Source organism: Neopelma chrysocephalum, unplaced genomic scaffold, assembly GCF_003984885.1.
Source record: "Neopelma chrysocephalum unplaced genomic scaffold, ASM398488v2 Primary Assembly neopelma1_155, whole genome shotgun sequence".
Classification (NCBI taxonomy): domain Eukaryota; kingdom Metazoa; phylum Chordata; class Aves; order Passeriformes; family Pipridae; genus Neopelma; species Neopelma chrysocephalum.
In genome coordinates this window covers 1,490,036-1,513,833 of record NW_020897817.1, presented here as the reverse complement: position 1 = coordinate 1,513,833, position 23,798 = coordinate 1,490,036, and the positions used below count along the sequence as shown (strand labels likewise).

The window sequence follows — 23,798 nt, the reverse complement described above, 5'->3', positions numbered from 1 at the left end:
TTTGCATGAGGCCACCCAGACATCCTCCTTCCCAGGATGTGCCCCCATAAACCTGCTCCACAGGGAGAGATACCAGGGAGAGAATAAAGAAATATTTAAAATAATGAAGAAATTTTGGAGTATTTAAGGGGGAATAAAAGAAAAAAGAAGGGTTCAAAAATCAAGGGTTTGCATCTCTGAAGAGAAGGGCAGGGGAAGCTCATTTTTCCTGCTGTGTGGGAGGGAGGTGATGACCAACATTCCCAAATTGAGCATCTCCTCCAGCACCAGTTTGTCCCAGTGCACACTCTGGGAATTCCCAGTGCGGAGCCACAGCACGGTGAGGAAACCCCACTGAGCTGCTTTTCCTGCAAATTCCCACAAGGAATGCCTTGATCCCGTGCAATCTCCACCTCAGACCCAATTTATATCTCATAATCTGGTAAAAGCCAGGATTTATCCCCTCTTTGATAGGCAGCCCTTTCCTTCCTCTGCTGTTTAACCTTAAATCCCTCTCCCTCCTCATTTATACTTTATCACAGTTTGGGGAGAAGGACATTTTAAATGCTGAATGAACAGCCAAATGTTAAAAAAAATCCCACCCCAACAACCCAAACCCAAGCCCTGCAAGAGCAGCATAAATATGGAGCAAAATAATTGTGCATTAATGCTAATTTGAAACAGTGAGGGCCCCACTTAGGCCATCTGAATATGCATCAATCCAGCAAAGTATTAATGGAACTAAATAAAAAAAAACCCTGATAAAAGAGCCACTGCTTCCTTTTCACCATTAATATTGGTAAAGTGTTTTTACATCCTGGGAATAATTGTTTGTTTGTGGGTGAGAATTAACCCATAACTCAGTAAATCATTGCCTTTAATAGTTATTGTTATTTTGATATTTCTCAGGGTGGTGCTGAACACCCACAAAAATCACAGCCAGCACTGGGGGGGCTCTTTTGGGAAAAATAAAAGTCACAACCAGCGTGGAGCTGCTTTAAGTTGCTTCTTTGTCTCAGTTTCCCCCAGGTTGTTCTCTCCTCTTTCCCTCCTTGGCCAGGAGCTGCCTCCTCGGGGTCCTTCCCAAAACCATCAGCACCTTCCTTGGATGGAATTCCCCCCTGTCAAGGTCCAGCACAGCATCTCCAGGGGCTGAGGGGCTCCCAATCCCTCCTCTCCCTCCATCCATTCCCCATTTCTCCTCTTTCTCCAGCTGGTTCCTCTCCAGCGTGGCACCATCCCCTACTCCAGGCAGGAGAGGGATGGAGCCAATTCCTCCCTGCTGGAAGCACAGGGTGTGGAAAATCAGGCTCTGAGGAGGCTGGAGAAGCTTTGAAGGTGGAAGAAAACGATCCATCCCTTTAGGAGGATGAAAACAAACATCCCTTTAGGAGGCAAAATGCCACTTTCCAGCCACTTCCCCTCTGCAAGTCTCCCCTTCCCTGCCCTCAGGGAGGTGCTGGCGTTGCAGAGGAGGGTGTTGGAGCAGCCCCAGCTTTCTCCAGGTGGCACCTGGCTGCCAGCTTTCCACCCAGGCAGCTCCAAGGATGCCCCCAGGGAATCCAGCCAGCTCCCTCCTCCTCCTGGGCAGCAGCACGGGAGAAGGTTTCCCACCCGAATTAAGGCAAAAATCAGCCCCGGTGCCAAAGGTGGGCAAAGCAAACGTGGCTCTTTGCCCTCCTGGGGCACCTGGGAGGTGGTGGCAGGTTTGTTCCTGCTGTCCTTGGTGCTTGGCAGGCAGCAGCACATAGGGGATGGGGCTGTGACAGCTCTGAGACGGGGGACAAATTGCTGGGGACAGTGATGGATGGCCTGGCTGTGCCTCCTCTGCTGCTCCTGCCTGCTGGAGTTCACTCCAGGATGGCTCCAGAGCAGGGTCAGTCCCATCTGCTCTGACCCAGCTGCAAAATCCCATTATCTGCCTCCCCCCAGCACCCCCACCCTCCAAACACAGCCCAGAGGTGGTTCCAAGGGATAAAAACACCCACCTTGGAGGTGTCCTCAGCTCTGGGACCCTCCTCTGGGGACACAGAGCTGGGGAAGGTCCTCTGTGTCCCCCCCCAGATGGTGGGAATCCCACTCCAACCACATGAATCCATCCCCTATCCATGTGCTGCGCTGGAATGGGAATTCTCTTGGAACACCCAGCCCCTCCCCACACCTGAACTCACAGGCCAGACCCCTTCCTGTGGTGGTTTGTAAATATATGTATGTAAATAAACCTTTGTAAATATTTTCCCCTTTCCCCAACACCAAATAATTGTTTTGTCTGAAAACTCTCCCCATGAGGTGAGAAAGATTATCAAGTCCCTGCCATCACTAAACCCTCTCAAGGGGGCAAATTGTGGGAGGGGGGGGATTGAACTTCGAAATTGGATTCTCGGGAGTTTCAAACCACCTCACCCCCTCCCCGGGCAGCCGTGCAGGGAGGGGGTTAATGCCTGGGACAATTATCCCTGGATGCGGAGCAGGGCCAGCTGCTTCCTGCTCGAAACGAAATAATGTTGATTGGGGCTCTTAATGATGGTTTAGCCGTGGAGCTAATTAGCTCCCAAGCCTTGGCAGATGCTGGGAGGGGGGTCAGTCCCAGCCAGGCAGCGGTGAGGGGGCACAGGAGGCTCCCAAAAACCCCCATTCCCAGGATGTAGGATTCCTGTGGTCGTTTCCCCTGCCCTGACCTCCAATCCTGGCAGCTCTGGCACTCGCTGGGGTCACTCCCTGGGCTTCAGACAAGGTTTGGCTGTGACACCTCCAAACCACACTCTGCTGCCAACAGAACTGTGCTCCCATCTGTTTACCAGGGGGGGTTTCCAAAGGAGCTCAGCACATCCCAGCTCCGGCTTGGCAGCTCCAAAAAAACCCTGTCTCCAAAAAACCCCTCTCTCCAAAAAAACCCCTCTCTCCAAAAAAACCCCTCTCTCCAAAAAAACCCTCTCTCCAAAAAAAACCCCTCTCTCAATTCCTTCGGTATCAGAATCCCAGAACGGTTTGGGTCGGGAGGGACCTTATGGATCATCCAGTCCCACCCCTTGCCGTGGGCAGGGACACTTTCCACTAGCCCAGGTTGCTCCAACACTTCCAGGGCTGGGGCAGCCACAGGTTATGGGCTGTGGTCACCCTGCCCCAACACTCGGGATCGTGGAGGATCTGGTGGAGGATCCCAAGACCTGGTGTCTTGGGATGCAGCTGCTCCCTGTTTCCTCCCAGTGATCCCTGGTGGAAGGCTCTGGGCTGCTGCCAGATGTGCCCCAGGGAGGGAATGGAGGGAAAAAAACTGGCCAATCCCAGCAGAAAGTGGCCTTTGGAAGCCAATCCCTCGGGGATGTGGCCGTGCCAGCAGCAGGAGCTGCTCCCAGCAGGATGGGGAGGTTCAGCACTTGTCAAGGCTGCCCATCCCCAGGTGCTCCAGCTCAGGGCAGGGGGGACAGTTCATTCCTTCAGTTAATTCCTTCATTTGTGTCCAATTCCACGTGTCTTGGCCCATTTTGCACCACCCAGGCGGGATGTGGAGCGTGTTCCCAAGTTTAAGAAACCCCTCTGAGCTGATCCCATGGCTGAGCACTCCAGGTTAAAGCACCTTCCACCACTCCTGACCTGCACAGCACCAAGCAGAGCGTGGCACTGGGCTCTTCTGTGCTGTGGGAACAGAGATTTTAAATAGTTTTCTTTCAGTTCTGTGAAGGATTTGCTGGTAGGACATGGAGCTAACACGCAGGGACATTGTCTGCTGAGCTCCTGCAATTACAGGGCTGCCCTGGAGTGACTATCATTTGCTCCAACAATGTTTTCCAGGCACTGAGTAGTGGCAGAAGCAGGGAAAAAAATCAATAGCTACAATCCCATTGGCTCGGTCGTGCCGATGAGCCGTGGCTTCAAAAAACACGGAATTACTTCACGGAGCAGAAGGTTTGCAGTTGGCCAGAAACAAAAATTCAGCATCTGAGCCGGGGAGAGGCTCCATGTGGAAAAGCCTCAGTGAACTTCTGAGGCTTTAAAAAGCAAATCTGGGCGAAAAAACAAAAAAAAAAAAACAAAAAATCTGATTAAATGTGCAGAGTGTGAGAAAAGCTGCTCCCACCTCAGCTCCCGGAGCAGTGCCAGGATGGAGGGAGCAGCAGGAAGATTATGGGCAGGAAAGCTGGAGATTTACCAACTCACGGGGAAGTTTGGGTCTAAATCTTCAGCTGAGCTGCAGCAGATGGTGGTGCCTGGCTCCTCCCAGGAATCACAGAAATATTAAGTTTGGAAAATCCCTCCCAGCCCAAGGAGCCCACTTTGAGCCTGATGATCCTGGGATTTTGTGCAGTGATCCCCCCACAGCCACGGGGTTGGATGATGGTTTCAACCCCTCTGGCTGTTCCTCCCCCAGCCCTGGAGAGCCAGGGAATCTGCACTGCTCCCAATTTCCATGAGGACATCCCATCCCAGGAATGGAGCAGAGCCCATCCATCACCCAAAGGATATCCCTTCCCATGACACTGCCTGGCATTTTGGGAGCTGAGGCAGCAGGGGAGGGATGGGAATGTCACAGGTGGCTTTTGTCATCGTCCCTTCTCCCAACTAAAAGCTGCTGGAAAAACATCAGGTTCCTTGGATCTGCTCAGATGAGGCTGCAGGACTCCCAACCCCCGGAGAGGGGGCACAGGAGGTTTCTGGGGATCTAAGGAATGGCAGAAGATGCTCCTCGAGCTGCTGGGAAAACATCAGGTTCCCTGGATCTGCTCAGATGAGGCTGCAGGACTCCCAACCCCTGGAGAGAGGAGGTTCCTGGGGATTTAAGGAATGGCAGAAGATGCTCCTCGAGTTGCTCCGGCGTTTGCCCAACCCCCGGAGAGGGGGCACAGGAGGTTTCTGGGGATCTAAGGAATGGCAGAAGATGCTCCTGGAGCTGCCCCGGGGTTTGCCCGGAGCACAGGGCACTCCCCTCTGGTGCCCTCCGCCGCCTCTGCCACTTAACCTTCCCCAACCTTATTTGTCTCTGAAAGGTGCCAACACGCCCCTCCAATTTGGAGGCTTAATTTAATCACCCTCTGAAGTGCTCGGGGCCCCGGAACGGGAGGGAGGCCAAGGGCGGCTGCAGAGGTGAAGGATTTCCCGTGCTCCTAACGAGCTCAAATAACTGTTTTAAAAAGGGCAACCGGAGCAATATTTCCTGGGAGTGATTCCTGTCCCTGCCTCGCGCACCCTCAGCTCTCCGTCCTCGGGCTGCGGGGCTAATTTGGGGTTATATTTAATTTATAAAAAGCGCGGTAGTAAATCACAGGTGGGAGAAACCACCAATTCAGCTTTTTCCTTTCCTCCTGCACTCCACACAGGCAACGCTCGGGGAGTTTTCCAGGGTTTGGATTATTTTAGGATGGCAGATGGTCGTTTTCTGAATAAGTTGTAGCTGGAGGGACGGGGGGGGGGGGGGGAAATTTGGTTTAAAATATGAAAATTCTAATTAAAAATATCTCAGGAATGTTTGGAACGAGCCGGTTACTGACGGCAGGGGCAGGGACCTCCCCAGTGCCTTTATACTGGGGGCACTGCCCAAGTCCCTGCAGCAATTCAGGGGCTCTTTTGGGAAATATATAAGTCAGGGGCCGGGGATCCCATGGGATGCTCCTGGGGAAGTTCTTCATCCGCCTCCTGCGGCTCTTTGAACTCAACTCGGGCTCGGGAGTGTCCGAAAAGCGCCTTTTGTGGAGGCGGGGATTTTTCCAGCGTTCCAGCATCGATGGGACTGGGGGATTGGGGGCTGGGGGATGAGGAATTTTGACACCCAGAGCCTGGAAAAAAACCGGGTTTTCTGATTTTTCCAGCCTCTCCCGCTCCCCGTGGCTGTCCCAGCTCCCGCAGTTACCGCTGGAAAAAGTCAGGGACGAGGCACCCGCTTAAAAAACCGCCCTAAAACCGGCTTGGCCACGGACTTAATGAAGTGTTAATAGATGAAAATCTCTCATTAAGGAGCCAAACTGCGGAGGCTTGTGCCGACCGGCTGGACCGGCTGCACTCTGAGCGGAGACTAATTAGAGATGCAAAGTTTAGCCCGAGCCCTTTGCTCTCTCCCAGCTGCCGGGCCGGGCTCTCCTTGGCTTTTTTTCCCTGCAGAAGATGCCAAGTGGAAGCTCCAGCTCCACCGAAGGGCAGGAGCTGCCTCCTGACCCTCCTTCCCGTGTCTTCCCCCCCCCTCCCAGCGCGTTTTTGGGTGCGCAAAAACGTGATTTATTTATGCAAACGCCCTTCCCAAATGCGAATTACTTTTATAAAGTGCATCGACTGTAGCTTAGAAAAGCAATATTAGTGCTGCCATTAAAAGCAATGAAAGCTTTGGCTCTGAAATAATTATTTTTCCTTGGAAAGTTTGGGTTTGTGGCCACACACACCTGGGAAGAGGGGAGGAGAGAGGGGGGGCTCAGGGGATGGACTCTGTGTGAAATACAGTCAGAGAATGGGTTGGGTGGGGAGGGAACTTAAAGATCATTTAATTCCAGCCCCTTTTCCACGGGCAGGGACAACTTCCAGTATCTCAGGTTGCTCCTACCTGGCCTTGGACACTCCCAGGGATCCAGGGGCAGCCACAGCTTCTCTGGGAAACTGTGCCAGGGCCTCCCCACCCTCCCAGGGAAAGATTCCTTCCCAATATCCCACCTATTCCCACTCTGCCAGGCCCCAGGGCTGAGCCTGCCTGGTCCCAAACCCCAAATGCTGGGGCTCAAACCAACACAAACCACCAACCCTTCCATCCAACACCACAAGCCCCTGACCAGAGCAGAGGGAATTCTGGTGCCTGTTACCAAACCAGCATCACCCAATTCCACAATGGGATCACCACAAATGTTGTTTTTCAGCAGAAACCGCTGCAGAACTCAGGATTTGGCTCCTCCAAGCCAGGCCTGAGCTACAATTCGTTAACACTGTTGATTTTCCCTCTCCCTACCCGAGCATATGTTGTGATTTGATTACATCCAGTAAATCTGCTCAGCAAACATTAATAACCTCCTGCCATTCTAGTACTCTATTTTTTTTCTCTCCCAGCCCAGTTATCACACATAAATATTTCCAATCATCTCCCTCCATAAAGCCAATCCAAGGGCATCAGGACCCGATGGTTTCACACGGGTTTTGATGTATTTATTGGAGGCAGGGCTGGAATAGGGAGCAGGTAGAGGGAAAAGGGAGGGAAGCCAAGCACAGCAGCCCAGGGAAAAGGGGATTGTGCTCCACTGGACTTGATCTACTGCCCTGCTGGTGCTAATGATGGGAATCTGGGATAGGATCCTCTCCCTCCTCCCCATCCCTATCCCAGATCCTCGTGGACTAACAGGAGGGTGTTTTTAAGGAGATGCTGAGTCAAATGGGAGGGTTGTCATTCCTTGGGATGTTCCACACTGGGCTGGGATTTCCCTCTCATTTATTTCAGCCACATCCCAGGGACATGTGGAGTTTGCTGCTGTTTTCATGGAATCACCGACCATGGAGTTGGAAAAGCCCTCCAGGATCGTGGAGTCCAACCATTAACCCAGCACTGCCAAGGCCACCACGAAACCACGTCCCCAGGCACCACATCTCCACGTTTTTGGAGCCCTTCCAACCCATTCCAAGCCCTCTCAGTGAGGGAATTTTCCCTGATGTCCAACTTAAACCTCCCCTGGTGCAACTTGAGGCCGTTTCCCCTCGTCCTGCCCCTTGTTCCCTGGGAGCAGATCCTGACCCCCACCTGGCTCCAACCTCCTTCCAGGGAATTTTGGAGAGTGACAAGTCTCCCCTGAGCCTCATCTTCTCCAGGCTGAGCCCCCCCAGCTCCCCCAGCCTTGTTCTGCAGCTCCCAGTACCCCAAACCAGTTTCTCAACACTTCATTAATTCACACAGGCTTTGAAACTTCTTCTTTTGCCCCTTCCAAAAAGCTGCTGGAGCTTATCAAGAGATGAAAGATTGAAGGACATGCATAATTAATGGCCTGGCTTTATTTAAATAATTCAATTTTTGCCTTCACATCTGCATTCTTCAGGTGTGGCTTTAATTCTTTTAATTACAGACCATCGTGCCACGGTGCTTTGCCTGATTAACAGTTGGAAATTAAGGCTGGATTGGAGTGGGGGAGAAAGATGTGTCAACACAGAAATAAGAATATAAAGTAGCTTGGAGGGTAAAGTGTCTTCAGCTCAGCAAACCTGTTTAACAGTCCTACATCCCAGAGCATTTCCAGGAGGATTTCAGGCTGGTTTGAGGGGGGTCCCAGCACCTCCAGCTTGCTGGTTCCTACCCCTGAATCCCATTTTTCCAAGCTTATCCTTGTTGTCCCCTTGATGGCTTGGTGGGTTTTTTTTGTTAGCTTATACCCTAATAAGAATTATTCAATAATTCCAGGGTGAAATGTAAATGTCAGAGCAAGACTGGCAGAGGTTTGAGGAAGAAGAGCACCTGGACAGCTCCCACCACCAGGAGAAATCAAATGCCACTTTTTTCTTTATTTTTATGTTTTTTTCCCCACTTTTTTTTCCCAGCTCTTCCAAAGTCTGGAGAATGAATTATGCATTTTCCCCCCTAGCACTGAACTATAAATTCTCCTCTTAGTGCTCGGAACGTTTCTGAAGTTCCGGGAAGTTCCCTCCTCCTGCAGAGCTGCAAAATCCCAGCTGAATAATACAAACCCATGTCCTACTTGGGGCCTCATTTTTGGTGCAGATTTCCTGTGGGTGCTGCTCATTTACCTGTGCTTGGGATGGATTTTCTGTCACTCACCTGCTCAGAGGAGGAGGGGAGGAATTTATCACCTTCCCAGGGGATAAAACCAAGTGTTTTTATCCCCGTGGGGCTCAAGGAGATGCAGAATAATCCTGGGAATCGTTCCTGCTTTGCTCCCTGCATCCCTTCTGCACGTCCCTCACCTTCCCAGCTTCCCAAAGAACTCGTGGCAACTTTTCCAAGGGGCTTTAAGTGCCCGTGACCCCCCCAAATGATGCCCTGGAGGCTCTTTACAGCCTGTTTTTCCACAGCCAGGAGCACCTGGAAGTTCCAAATGCAAAACCAGGGTGGCTACAGGACCTCAGGGAGCTCAAAACCAGGCTCAGACCTCCTGGCCTGGCCAAGTCAGGTCCTAAACAAAGATTTGATGTCCCAAAGAGCCAAATCCCACAGCTCCAAAGGGTTAAAACACTTGGCTGAGCTCTGGATGTGGTGGTGGAGCAGCAGCACCAGGTTTTAATGCATCTCTGACAGCCAAGGTCACCTCACCCTGCAGGGGAACAGGGGAGGAGGGGAAAAGCTGATTTCCAGCAGCCACCCCACAGGGACTGTGAGCTCCAGCCCTGGGGCTTTTGAGCTCCCAAACCCCTCGTTTGGGGTCTCAGACAGAGGAGGGGAGGCAGGATGGGGGGCACAGGGCTGCCCCCCCTCCATGAGGTCACTCCCAGCAGCATCATTCCTGGCCTGGGATGTGGAGGGAGCACCCAGAGAGCTGCCCTGGGGTGTCCATAGGGGTGTCCTGGGGTGTCCTTCTTCCTCAGGGAGCCTAAAGCCCTAAAAAAGCTGCTGCTTCCAATTTGGGGTGCAGTGAAGTGACTCCTGCCCTGCACTGCAGGGGTAACTTATTAATTAATTAACTAATAACACCTCATTAGGTGTTACAGTGTCACAGGACCACCAGAGTGGGACCCCTGTGCTGAGGTTTTAATGCAGCTCAGAGCAAAACCATGGCCCAAACCCCACTGAGGGAACCAGGAGTGACAATTTACCTGTTTAACACCAAAAAAATTCGGCCATCTCAGGTCCCCTCGTAATTCCTGATGGGAGACACATTTGTAATGTCCTTTTCCAACCAGAAAATTCCCTGCCAAGTTAATTTTCCGTGTGAATTCAGCCCCAGCCCCGGATTAGGAGGGACATCACCCACTCAGGGCAGTTGGGCTCTTTTATTTTTAGTTAACAGCGACGCTGAGAACTAAATCCTCATTTCAGGGTTTTTCCTTTGTTTCTTGGAGGCCCTTTGAGCCCCTGATTTCAAAGGGGGCTCTGCTGATCTGCCCTGACAGAGGGGCAGGAGCTGCCAACAGCCTGAGCATCCATTCCTGGCTGGAGGGGGGGGAGCACAGCTGGAATAACATCCCATCCCAGCTGGAATAACATCACATCCCATCAGTGCAGAGAGGTGGGATGGGAGAGGGAGGGCAGGGAGGGGGGTGGCAGATGTTGGATTGGTCTCATTCCCTACGGATGAGCTGCTGCCTCCACATCCAGGCTGAATTCCCCTGAATTCCCCAGTGGTGATGGGGAGAAAAGGGTTGGTCTTGCCTCAATCTTCCATGTTTTCCTCCTTGGGATGTGCTTCCAAGCAGCTGGAATATCAGGAACCTCATGTGTGTGTGTGAGAATCCAGAGGATCCTGAAAAAAAAAAGCCTTTGGCAGCTCCAGGAAAAAGGCACCAGGAAATGTAAGAAAAGCAATGCAAAAATTTATATTTTATTTTTAAGTCAAAAATTTAAAATAGCTTTCAAAGTCAGCAAAGTATGCCTGAACACAAGAGAAAAGCCTCATATACAGAGACAGATAAATTAAATTGTATATACTGCAGACAAGCCAGGTGTATGTATAGATTACATATGTACACTTTTATGTAAACCAGATTTATACATTTTATTACATTTACAAAAAAAAGCTGATCTTCCACTACTGTTTACTACAATAATGAAAAAACATTTACATTGGGTTTTTTTAACTGTACAAACTTCTGATTCATAAAAATATATCTCTGTACAAAAGAGGGATTTTTTTCTTTTTTTTTTGTTAGTTTTTCTTCCTTTTGTGTTTTTTTTACTTTTTTTTTCTTTTTTCTTTTTTGTTTATTTTTTTACCTTTTTCATTTCTTTTTTTTTTTTTTTTAACATAATGCAAGTCCTCTGGGCACAAGGATGGAGAAATGTCACGCATCAGGTCCCAGCCAGCTTGCAAAAAAAATCGGGATAAACCCCCTTCCACTTCCTTTGCTACTTGGGCAACAGCAGAAAAAGGTACTTTAATGGGTCAAAAGCAGCAAGTCTTGTTTAGGCAGAGCTTCCCCTCTCTCCCTGCACGGGTGTTTAAATAATTTGAGTTTATTTTTTACACACCTTGAAGTTTCTCCTGGTTATTCCACGGGATGAGAGGGAGTTGGGAAGGTCTGGAAAGCCAACGTGTGTGCGTTATGTGTGGCCATCCCTGCTCCCCACACAGAGCCCCCTCGGGGTGTTTGGCACCTTCCCAGCCAAGGAGAGGCTTTTCTGGAGCTCAGGGACAGGAACCTGGAGGGATCCCAGTGGAGGGGTTGGGATTTTGGGCGCTGGGAGAGGAGCTGGGACACGGCGGGGGCTGGAGCAGCAGGGACAGAGCAGGGGGTGGGTTTGGCCAGGGGCAGGAATCCCGGGATAATTTAGGTTGGAAGGGACCTGGGGGTCAAGGGTGGGACAGGAGAGCCCAGCTGGAGGCAGGAAGCAGCTGTTTCCCTGCAGGAGCAAACCCGGGATCCACGGGAATCTCCCAGCTCTGCCTTCCCTGGGGTTGCCCAGCTGATGGATCGAGGGGGGACGAGCCTTGGCCCCACACCTGAGTGTCCCCCCAGCCCAGCTGGGTCCCCTCTGTCCCTGACCCTTCTGGGATCCTTGTCCTGCGAGCTGGGGGAACCCCCAGAGGGACAGCCCATGGAATTCAGGCCTGGAAGCCTCTCCCTGGGTTTCTGGGAGCTCCTCCCTGCTGCAGGACACGACCCAGAGCTGCCCTGGGCTCCCTGTTTGCCCAACCCCACGTGGGCAGCACCTCCCTGACTCCTGCCCACGTGGGATCAGGGCTTTGACTCCTTCTCCCACCCCTCAGGGATAAATCCCAGCACCTTTTCCTGCTTTGGGCAGCGGAGGTGGCATTATTTTTTTGGCAGGCTGGCTGTCCAGCCATGAGGCTGGAGAATGCTGCTTTACTCTAAGAGCACTGAATAAGAGACAGAAGTAAAAAAAATAATATATATTTATATACATATACACACACACACACACGCACACACACACAGAGTAAAAGAATAAACAAACCAGGAAAAAAAAAAGAAAACAAACCTACCCTGTGGTTTTCATTAGGCAGAACCTCAGCTGACATCAGGGAAGGGGAAAAAAAACTAGTGCTTGGATGGGAGAGCGTGGATGTAAACACCACCCTGGAGGTTTAATGCTGATTTCCCTTGGAGTCTCCTGGAGGAGGGAGCTGCCTGGGTGACACAGGATTTCACTTCTCACCTGGGAAATGCCACTGCTGCCTCCCCTGGCCCCAAAAACAAACAGCCTCAAAGCCTGGATCAACAAGAGCAGCTCTGCTCCTCATCAGAGGAGGCCAAAGTCACCAAAGCCTCGTTCTCTCCTAAGGCAGGAGAAATGTCAAGCTGCCTTATCTGCTCCCCTGAAAGCCAAGGCAACCTCTGTGCCCCTGGGAAATAAAAGGGAGCAGCTCTGGAGAGAAATTAAAACCCTTATTGCGTTGCCATTTGGAGGATCAATGTGGAAAGGGCAAAGGCTTTTGGGGGTGGAAATCAGGATTTGTTAAGAGTTCTTTTTTTTAAAGAGGTTTTTGTCCCTCGGTGTCTGTCAGAGGTTTCCTGGTCAGGGGGTTTGGACACAGCTCAGATCAGCAGCCAGGGAGAGGGGGAGTGTTTCCTCCCCAGCCCTGAGAGCTGCAGGGGCAGAAAAGCCCCAGCAAGGATGCCCAAAGGAAAATGAAACAGGAGAAGAGGGGAAAAAGCTTCCAAAGTTTCACTTTTCCCGTCGGGAAGGTTCCATTTGAAAACCCTTCCTCTGCCAGAGCCCTGGGGGGGTAGAAAAAAAACAACAAACAAATATCCCACAAGCCCAAACACAGACAGAACAAGAGCTCGTCCTTCCCCATCCTGGTGTTGTCCATAAATCCAGTCAGCACCTCGTGCACAACCCGCTTTTGCCCCTTTGTTGCCCGAGCTCTTCCCAAACTTGGGGGCTCCCTCCAGGAACACACCACCAGGAGCAGGTTGGAAAAGCTTTCCCAGGTGCTCTCCTTCCCCAGGGAAGTTGGGCTGAGCCCCCCTGGCAGGGTGGGAGGGCAGAAGCTGAGCAGGAGCAGACCTTTGGTTGGCTTGTGATCCACGGGCGGGACGGAGAGAGGACGGACCCGGGAAGGGAAGGACGACAGAGGACAAACCCAGCGGTGCCTCAGGAGGTCCCACAAAGTCCAACGAGGTGCAGCAGCCTCTCCACAGCCTCAGCAAAAGGTTGGGAGGAGGGAGACGGGCAGGGGATGGATGGATGGAGACCAGTGAGGTGAAACACAATCATCCACCAGACGCCGACCCCGGAGCGATCTGGGATGGGGGGGAAGGAAAAGCAAACAGCCTGTTATTGCACCCAGAAATGCTGGGAGAGCCTGCAATGGCTTCCTTGTCCTAAACTGAGAACATTCCAGTCTGGAAGGGCTCTACAGGCCACAGGGTGCTTTTGATTATGACATGAAGTGATGTCTCTCTGCAGTAAAACTTTGAAATCCCTGATCCCTGAGCAAAATCCCATCAGGAGTCACCCAGGGAATGCTCCCTCTTACAGACCCGACTCTTCCTTCCCCTTTGGACTGTTCTCACCACTGTTTTACTGGCACTTGCTTGGCCAGTGGTCTCCAAGAGGTTCCCAACCAGCAGCCAGCACATGAGACCCAGAGCTGGTCCCGTGCAGGGCCAGGAGTTGGACTCAGTGATCCTTGTGGATCCCTTCCAACTTGGCAGATTCTGGGATTCTGGGATTCTGGGATTCTGGGTTTGGCCCCGTGTGGAGATGATCTCTTGGAACCAGAATGTCCCGAGCTCAGTCCCACAAGGACTGAGTCCAAATCCTGGCCCAGGAAGAACCACAAGGTCTTTTGGGATCTTTGGTACCCCAGAGGAGCTCCGGGGGCTTCTCTGACCCATGGCTTCAAAAGTGCCAGAGAACAGGGTTAGGTGGGATACTGGGGAGAAAATCCTCTCTGTGAGGGTGGGGAGGGGCTGGAAGGGATTGCCCAGAGAAGCTGTGGCTGCTTCATCCCTGGGAGTGGGCCAGGGATGTCCAAGGCCAGCTTGTCCCTGGGTTGGCTTCCAAAGGGTGATGGAGTGACACGACCCTTATGGTCCCTTCCAAGCCAAGCAGGCCACGATGCCGTGGTTTTGGGGTGCCAGAGGGGGGCCCAGCAGTGCCCCAGCTCACTCACCACGGGGGGGTGGGTGCTATACTGCCGTGCACACCGTGCTCACTGTGAACTCGGCCTCGCTGGCCATGATGTCCGTGGGCTGCAGGTTCCGGTCGTACATGGGGTTCTCGAAGGTGGCCCTCACGTTGGTGTTCTCGTGGCCAGCATAGCCATTGAAAGGGACTTTTGGTCTTCTCCTGCAGCAGGGGAGAGCAAACCCACAGAGGTCACACAGTCACAGAGCGTCCTGAGTGGGGAGGGACCCACAAGGAGCATCCAGTCCAACCCTCGGCCCCAGAGGATCAGCCAAACCCTCCTGGAGCTCTGGCAGCCTTGGGGCTGTGCCCACTGCCCTGGGGAGCCTGGGCAGTGCCCAACCAGCCTCTGGGGGAAGAACCTTTTCCTAAAATCCAACCTAAACGTTCCTGACACAAATCCAGGCCGTTCCTGCAGTTCCACCCCCTGCCACGGGCAGGGACACCTTCCACTAGAGCAGGTTGCTCAGAGCCCCATCCAACCTGGCCTTGGGAGAGAGGGAGACAGGATGGAAGGAAGGAGGGAAGGAAAGAAAGGGAGAAAGGGAGAGAGAAAGAGAGAAGAAAGAAAGGGAGAAATGGTGAGAAAGAGAGAGAGAAAGAGAAAGAGAGAAGAAAGAAAGGAAAGAAAGGAAGGAAGGAAGAAAGGAAGAAAAGAAAGAAAGGAAGGAAAGAAAGGAAGGAAAGAAATGGAGAGAGAAAGACAGAAGAAAGAAAGGGAGAAAAGGCAAGAGGGAGAAAGAGAGAGAGAAAAAGAGAAGAAAGAAAGGAAAGAAGAAAGGAAGAAAGGAAGAAAGGAAGAAAAGAAAGGAAGAAAAGAAAGAAAGGAAGAAAGGATGAAAAGAAAGAAAGAAGGAAAGAAAGAAAGAAAGAGAAAGAAAAAGAAAGAAAAAGAAAGAGAGAGCTGCTTTTGAGGAGGGTAAACCCCTGGGGATGAGGCAGACAAATCTGACTCTGGATTTGCAGCACAGCAGCTCCTGGGTGCTGCTACAACCCTGGGCACCCTCCCTCTGCAGAGCTCCCACAGCAGTGCCCTGATGAGGAGAAAATACTAATTTACAACGTGTGCAAGGCCAGCTTGAGCGCTGGAGGATGGAATTTACTTCGCTTCATCCTCCTTAAAGTGGCCACAAATCTTATTAATGGTCAGAAACCCTCTCACTGCTCTCTCCTCCCAAACCCTCACCCCCCCACGGGGCTTTGCTTCGTTACCTTTTCACCTTCTGAATCAAAAGAGGTCTAAGGGGGTGGGATTTTAAGTCCAGCTCCATGTTTCTGAGAGGCCCCCCCCGAATTTGTTTCCTGCCCCCCCAAAACCCACCTGTGTTTGTAGAGATAAAGCACAAACCCTGCAATAATCAGGGCGATGAAAGGCACGAGGATGGCGGCTGCCACGGAGCTGCTGTTGGATGCAAAGTGGTGTCCTATGGATTCAGGATCCGTTTCCATCATGCTGAGGTCTGAAAGGCAGCGGAAAAGAACACATTTCAAACCAGCACTGCAAGAAAATGGGCTTTGCTGGGGCCTTCCAGGTGCCACCAGCAACTGGAAGTGGTGCTGGAAAAGGTAATTGAAAGCTGCTGAGCTGCAGATGAAGGATGGCCTGGAGATCCAGCCCAGCTTAGACAGCATCATTTATTTAGGACTGCAATTAAAGGGAGATGTAAATAGATTTGTCTTGCCAAAATGTTCCAACCTGGATGCATAAAGTTGGGCTTTAAGGGGAGACTTCGAAATGCAATAACGAGCACCTAATTCTCCATAAAGGTGAGAATATCCCAAAAATCCCAAGGAAGAGATTAAAAGCTCAGAGCACATTTTAAGAGACATTTAGGGGCTTAAACTTTGTCTGTTTAAATCCCTCAGGAGCCTCTGGGATTTCTGAAAGGGTGACGGGGACACTTTCTGTGGCAGAAACGGGGCTTGGGCCTGTCAGAATTTGGCCACGTGGAGAAAAACTATGGTTTCTTTTTTTGTCCAGGTGCTTTTTGTGGCTCCAAAACCTCTTTCTGTCTTTGAACAGCAGCCTGTTTACAGGCTTTACATTACAAATTTCATTGTTGTGCTGTTTTGTCTCCCACAATCTCCCACCCAGGGCGGGTTTAGCAGAAGCACTGAAAATTAAGGACAGGAGAAACATCCTCTGTTTGAAACCCTCCACCACCACCAGAGCAGAGTTTTCGGAATCCAGGGGAAAAAGCAGCAATCTGAGGAATTTTACCAAGTCTCTGGAGGCCAAACTGCCCGAAGCCTTTGCCCCTCACGAAGCCCTGGTACACGAAGGTGCCGCTCGAAGACTCCGACGAGACCTGAGGTGACAGGAGAGGGGAGATCAACACATCTGCCCAGCACCTCCCTGGGGCTTTCACACCCATCTCAGCACAGCCCTTTGCAAGCTCAGGCATGGAGTTAATTCGATTTAATTCCCTGGAAAACTGTGGTGCTCTGGGAGGCGTCTCGCTGCCCGACAGCTCGAGGCCCTCACGGCTCAAAGGAGGGAAAACAACAAAAAAATCCTGTTTGCAATAAACTCCACAAGACACTGCTGATCCCAGAGGGGGAACAAAGGCTCTGGGCCACCACTGGCCACGGGTCAAGCAGATGCACATTTCTGCCAAGCTCCAGTGGATCTCTGAAGGGCACGGGAAGCTCCCAGACACACGGGGGGGTGAGGACTTGGCTCCATTAGCTCTTTCTGCTTGATGTTTAGCAGACATAAAACGTTAAAATGGAATTAATCACGTTGGTTTCTCCTCAAGGGCTGTCTGGGAGATGCAGGGATTTCAAGCCACGGGGCAATAAAGCCTCACACAGCTGCACGAGGAGCACGAGGAGCTGTCGCGCCGTGTTACATCCCGGGCTGGAAAAGCGCCCCGTGTCCCCCTCAAGGACTGGTCACTGGAGCAGCCTCATGCTGCCACCAGCTCAGGGAGTCATCCCTCAGCTCCAGGGAGAGCAAAGCCAGGCTGTGACAGCGCCAGGAGGAATTGTGTGGGTGGATCTCGTGCCCGAGGTGCCCCCACCACTTACGTGTCCATCCAGAGCCCATTTATCGTTCTTGAACTTGTTGACGAAGATCTCCACTGGCCCCATGACCTGGTAAACCTGGAGGAGCAGGTGAACATCTTCCTTCTTGTAAATGCCTGCAAAAGGAGTGGAAGTCACTGACTTTCTGCCTGAGAGGGCAGAGAAACCCCCTTGGAGCAGGACCAACCAACCCCGGGACAAGCGTCAATCCCCACGAGAGGCCACCTCGTGTCCTCACCAGACACCTGGAGCTCCACACCACTGTGGTCTATCAGGGTGGCATTGACTTTACTGGTGGCAGGGTCGAAGCTGGTGACAGACAGCATGGCAGGCTGCTTCTTCCCCAGGTACTCGTAGGAGCCTTTCCACAGGGAATTCCTGGCGAACACATCCGCAGGCACTGGAAAGCACAGCGGTGGGGGGATGCACCAAAACAGCAGCATTGCCATGGATTTCCAGTTTTTTTTTTTTCAGAAATCAAAATAGAGAAGAATTTTTCTTTCTTTCAATTCACAGATACATAATTAAATCTCTCAAATCCCACCCTCTCCCTGTGCCATCACCGCTGAGGACGAAGCCAAGGAGAGGAGAATGAATGACTCCACGACCTTAATTTGGTTGTTCTGACAAAAAAACAACATGAAAGCTTTAAAAAGAATCCCACCCCCAAAATAATTTATTAGGGAAAGCTAACAAAACCTATTAAAAAAAAAAAAGGGTTGAGTGTCCAACCCTGGAATCTCTGGAATGCCCCAGTGGGTGTCGATGAACAACTTCTCCAGGGAAGCACGGGCAGGGTGGGGCACAAGGGCTGCTCCCAGCAAGGATCTGGGTTTGAGAAGGGCTGGGCAGGGCTGGATTTGCCCAGGTCACTGCTGTGTGTCCCACGGGAATGATCCCAGTGTGTACCTGAGAGTTTGGCGAGCGGCGGGTCCCGCGCGGTGCCCACGGGCCTCCCGCTGGGACGGACATCAGCTGGAAGAGAGGGAAGATCCAGGGTGAGCTCCCACCCTCCACCAGAGCCAAACAGCTCTTTGGCAAGGTTAGACCATTATTGCTCCTAAGCTGGGTGAGGTGAAGGACAAAGAAGGTGCTTCCAGACCCAAAGCACCCGTGCGAAGCCCCTCAGGTGGCTCTGGGGGATCCTCTGGCTGGAGAGACCCTTCATTCGGCTCCACCTCCCACCAAAACCAGGCTCTGATTTTCCTCCCCTTCCGAGGGCAAAAAAAACCAAACCCAAATGATGCTCTGAACACCTCTGACCCCTGACCCCAGACCCCAGAACTGAGTGCCCGGGTCTTATCCACAGACCAAAAACTGCCTCTGCGGGACACCAAAGCCCCACGGGCTCCACAACCAGGAGACAAACCCAGGGCTCTGGTGGGGGTCTGAGGGCTGCAGTGTCCCCTGGGCACACACACAGACCCATTGGCACCCCCTGCCCAGGGCTTTTACCCAGGCAGATGGGGGGTTTCCCTGTCCAGCTGCCGTCGGCTTTGCAGGTCCTGTGCTCGGAGCCTCCGGTGAGGTAGAACCCGCTCTGGCAGGAGTAGATCAAGGTGTAGCCCAGGGATGGCAAATCCAGAGCTCCCACGTTGGCATGGGAAGGTGTCTCTGGCTGCTTGCAGTGGTGAGCTGGAAGGGACAAGGGAAACAGGGATGAGGGACACCACAGGGAGGCCAGAGAGGGACACCAGGGACAAAAACCTCCTGGAAGAGCTTTTACCCAACAGCTTTCTCTGCTCCCTGGGAAATGCTATGCCTGGATTCTTCCCAGCCAGGTGAATTAATGGGAAGATTCCCATGGCTGGGATTGCTCTTGCTGGATAAAGCTCTCAGAGGATCCTTCACTCAGCTCCATGAACTGAAAATCAGGTTCTGCCATCCCCCCTTTTTAGGGGAAAAAGCCAAACCCAAAGGATGTTAAAGCACCTTCCTTTGAGCCCTGAGCCCAGAACTGAGTCCCAGGGGTATCTGCAGGCTGGCAACTGCCTTTGCAGGGCACCAAGAGCTGGTAAATTAAGCCAGTGATTCCAGTGAGGGCACCACAGCTCTCCTTTTCATGGAATCTGCTAATCACGTGCACCCAGCTGCCCACAGCATCACCCAGCGAGTCCTCAGGGGTGTGCAGTGGTCAGAAATCCCTGTAACTGCTCAATAACTCTCAGGATTTGGCCACAGAGGCTGAATGAGAGCTTGTCCAGCTCCCAGAGCACGTGCCAACACTGCTCCAGCAGCTGCTGCTGGAAATGTGTCATCCCCTTCCCTGAGACTCCAAACAAGTAAATCCCAAAGCAGGGAAGCTCCCTCTCCCCCACACTGCAGATTCACAGGCTCACAGAATGCTTTGGTTGGCAGGGACCTTAAAGATCACCTAGTTCCAACCCCCAATTTTTGCCAGCTTTTGTCCTTCCTGCAGCTCTCCAACTGCTCCTAATTGAAAACAAACCCTTGGCAGCCCTCAGGAGGTCCCAGCATCGCCCTCCCTTCGCAGAAAATGAAATATAAACCCCAGAGAGCTGGAAGAGTGACCTGAGCTCACATGGTTTGGGAGCCCCAGCACTCATTAGCTCCTTCCAGAGCAACCACCCTCCTCTCTCCCCTGATGCCACATGTCAGAGCATTTAAAGTTGGGTGTCCCAGTTGTTCTGCTCACAGAACAAGCATCCACAGGGCTTGTTAGTGGAAAAACATCTCCCCAATAAACCACCTCACGAGGGAGAGGAAAAAGCTCTTTTAATACTTGTGACCCAGAGGCCAGGATGGGTATCACCACTTAAACACATTAAAATAAGCTCCTTCTGCTGCAGCAGGGAGATGATGGACAGCTTAAAGGGAAGAGCAGCACGTTCCTAAAGAGGAGGGGAAGCTCTGCTCTGCTGGAGAGCCCTCCTGGCTAAATGTTAACCTGCTCCCCCAGAGGCCAGTTCACAGCTCTGCCACCAAATGGGCTTTCAGGAGCACAAAACAACATTTCACCTGCCAACTGTGCCTCTGAGGAAGGGACAGGCAGTGAAAATCTCATCTGAAATCACAAGTGGCTGCTGGTGCAACGTCAGGAGAGAAGGGATGGAGTGAGCTCCCTTTTATCACAGAGTGTTGGAGAGTCACAGAGGGGTTTGGGTTGGAAGGGAGATTAAAAATCATCCAGGGGCACCTTCCACTAGCCCAGGTTGCTCCAAGCTGGCCTTGGACACTTCCAGGGATGGAGCAGCCACAGCTTCTCTGGGCAACCTGTGCCAGGGCCTCCTCACCCTCCCAAGGGAGAATTTCTTCCTCATCTCCCAACCTTCCTAAAATCTAATATATTTCCTCCAAGAATACGTTTTCTCACAGCTCCCTCCCAAATTCCCAGCTCTCCTGAGCCAGCCCCAGCCCCAGCCTGGCTCAAGGCTCCAGTTCCCTGTGCCATTCCCAGGACTTACGGACACAGTCGGGCTGGACACCGCTCCAGGTCAGGTTGGGGAGGCAGGTCCTGGTGGTGGAGCCCTGCAGCAGGTATCCCTTCTGGCACTTGAAAAAGATGATGCTTCCCACCTGTTCCAACAGCAAGGAAACACTGAACTCCCCCAGTGCCACGCTGGGATAAAAAGGCGCTTCTAGAATTTTCCATGTCCGCCACTCCCCCCTTGTCCTGTCACTCCAGGACCTTGGGAAAAGTCCTTTTCCAGCTCTCCTGGACCCCTGTAAGGAGCATTTCCCTGTCACACTCTGCCCCAGCCCCCACAGGAGCTCCAGAGGCAGCTCCACTCCAGTGCCAGCTCAGACAAAAGTCAGACTTGTAGTGTCTCGGTATTAATTAAAAACCTAAAATTAGTTCATTAACCCCCAGGATTAAGATAACTAATTAGCAGCAAAGCTGAAGGATCCACTTGGCACGGGGTAACCACATGGAATCAACTGTCCCAGCAGGGAATGGGCACCCACAGGGACAGCAGTGGAGGGAGCACCTCAGGGCATCCCTTTGGGTTCTCTCCCTCCACTCCACAGATTTCCTGCTGTATGGGAGCTGAGATAAAGGGGAACACCTACGGAATTTGGACTGAAAATTAACGGGAATGTGAGGAGTAATTACACCAATAACTACTAATTAGCACAGCAATTAATATCATGTACAATGCACTGCTGGTTAATCCTGCACAAACACAGCCCGAGGTCTGACACTGGGATCACACCATCCCAGGAGGACTCACAGATCCGTGCCAGGGCTCAGGCACGGGCAGGTTTGGGGGATCCCACGGCCCTGGCAGTACCTGGTATCCCTGGGAATTGTTCTGCATCCCAAAGAGAGGCACGCCGGGGTCCGCACACGTGGTGAGGCTGGGGTCTGCAAAAACACAAAAACAGGGAGAGGGTTCAGAGGAGGAGCCACCCCAGAGCTCTGCACACACACCCTGCTGTGCCTCTGCTCAGCTGCAGTGCTGGGATGCTCCTGGGGGAGCAGGGAGCTGGAGCATCCCAGGATTCCCAGCCTTCCTTCTTCCACTCGCTCACCACGATGCCTCTCAAAATATCCCCATTACAGGACTGTGGAAAATAAGGAATAAACTAAGTCCTCCCAAAGCCAACAGTGGCTGCCACCAGCCTGCAGCCAGAGGAGAGCAGAGCACAACTTCTCTGCTCCCACTGGTTATTTTTAGGCCTTTATTCCTCAGGATGTGACTCATCAGTCCCTTCCCACGGCCACGGCGCTGTCTCCAGGCCCTGGGGATGTGCTGAGTGACTAAACAAGGGCCACAGAACGTGGCTGATTTGGGGCTAATTCATCTCCCCATCCTTTGGCTCTGCTGAAGCTGCTGTCATTTGTCACTGCTGCAGTTTCCATGGGAGCCCCCTGATAAATCACTGCCTGGAAAATAAAGAAAGAAAGAGCCCCGTGGCTGGGGGAGGCACAGGGTGATGGATGAGGGCAGAGCTTTGGCCTCCTGGCTGTGCCTGGGCAAGGTTTGGGTGCTGGAAGCTCAAAGCATCCAAAAATGGGTGAGATCTGAATAAATACAGCACTTGGGGTAGAGGTGCTTGGGTCACAAACTGCCATTCTGGGGTGAGGTTTTGCAGACACACAATTCTTTTCCTTTCACAGGATCAATAAACCATTAAGGTTGGAAAAGACCTTGAAAAGATCATTGAGTCCAACTGGACTGGCATTAAACCAAGTCCCCGAATGCCATACCTACATTTTGGGTTTTAAATCCCCCCCCAAGGCAGTCTGTTCCAGGGCTTGGAAACCCTTCCCACAAAGAAATTTTCCCTAATATCCAATCTCCTTCCTTGTGGGTGCTTTGGGCAGACAGACCCTCAGCACGTTCCCTCAGCAGCAGGAACAGGGTTGGCTGGTTCAGCCCCCCAACAGCTCTGGGTCCCACACAGGATCCCAGACAAGGATCTGCAAGGAAGCACTGAAGCATTCCAATCCAATAATTCCAGCACAGGAGCAGGTGCTTTCCACGCCCTGGATGTGAGAAAGCTCCTGGTGAAACCATTTGGAGGTTCAGGCTGTGAGTCTTTTTACATTCCTGTAGTTGGTGGTGCATTCAGGATGGAACCAGAAGGACTGAAATCCACGGGGAACAGCCCCATGGATGTGTTTCTCCCCACCTGCCCATATGGGGGGATGGTGGTGGTGTCCAGGGACCAGCACAGCTCGTGCCCTGTATCCCCACAGCAGCCCTGCAGGTCAGGAGTGCAGCCAGGGCTTCAAACAGGCCCAGAATGCTGGGAGCAATTCTGGTTACAGACCTCCCAGAGGTGTCCCAGGGTTCAAGATGAGCACCTGAGGAAGGTGTGGAAATGTCAGCCTGAATCCCAAGGCAAAGCAAGCTGGGGGAGTTTGGTCCCTGCCCACAGCACTGAGCCCCAGGAAGGTTTGGGTTGGGAGGGAGCTTGAAAATCATCAAGTTCCACTGCAAGGGACACCTTGCACCAGACCAGGTTGCTCCAGCCTGGCCTTGGATGTTGCCAGGGATGGGAATCTAAGCAGTGAGGAGGAGGAGATGGGTTGTTAATCAGCCAGCACCCACAAACCAAAAGCATCGTCCCTTCACATCCCCACTTTCAGGGCAACAAAATGCTCATTTCTGCAAACTCAGAGAAGAAAACCAAAAAGAAAAGAACCAAAAGAAAGCCAGGGGAGCTGGGTGAGGGCCCAGAGCTCTTCCCTTACCTATGCAGCTGGGCTGGGTCCCACTCCACGTCCCGTCAGACTGGCAGAACCTCCGGGCTGAGCCCACCAGCACGAGCGGGGCCAGGCAGGAGAAGGACACGGAGGAGCGATAGGTGAAGCCTCTGTCCTCCCTCCTGCCCTGGGCTGGGGTCCCTGGGTCACCACAGAACACGGCTGGAACGGGCAAAGGGACAACAGGATGGCCATGAACCTCCTCCTCAGGAGAAAGGAGTGTTAATAAGCTACAGACAGGTCTGTGAACGGCCCAAACCCTGCCACCAAATCCATGACTGGCTGCTCTCCTTGTAGTCCTGCTAATTAACTTGCACCTTCTCCCCCATCTTTTCCCTTTCTTCCTCTCTTTTTCCCCCCTAATGGCAGGCTTAGCCTCCCAATGTCTCCCTAATT

At 52.3% G+C, this 23,798-nt stretch overlaps 1 protein-coding gene across 1 annotated transcript in view; it reads right to left on the bottom strand.

Moving 5' to 3' along the window:
* Window positions 1–12,954: 12,954 nt before the first annotated feature.
* CSMD2 (CUB and Sushi multiple domains 2) overlaps window positions 12,955–23,798 on the bottom strand; it is a 245,534-nt gene continuing 234,690 nt past the window's right edge. The window contains exons 59-69 of the mRNA XM_027701316.1: window positions 23,391–23,564; window positions 21,481–21,554; window positions 20,653–20,764; window positions 18,683–18,862; window positions 18,137–18,202; window positions 17,466–17,627; window positions 17,231–17,343; window positions 16,422–16,509; window positions 15,522–15,660; window positions 14,187–14,362; window positions 12,955–13,311 (exon numbers count right to left, since the gene is read on the bottom strand). Coding sequence (XP_027557117.1) covers window positions 14,203–14,362; window positions 15,522–15,660; window positions 16,422–16,509; window positions 17,231–17,343; window positions 17,466–17,627; window positions 18,137–18,202; window positions 18,683–18,862; window positions 20,653–20,764; window positions 21,481–21,554; window positions 23,391–23,564 — 1,268 coding nt within the window. The 3' untranslated portion in view covers window positions 12,955–13,311; window positions 14,187–14,202. The remainder of the gene's footprint in view (window positions 13,312–14,186; window positions 14,363–15,521; window positions 15,661–16,421; window positions 16,510–17,230; window positions 17,344–17,465; window positions 17,628–18,136; window positions 18,203–18,682; window positions 18,863–20,652; window positions 20,765–21,480; window positions 21,555–23,390; window positions 23,565–23,798) is intronic.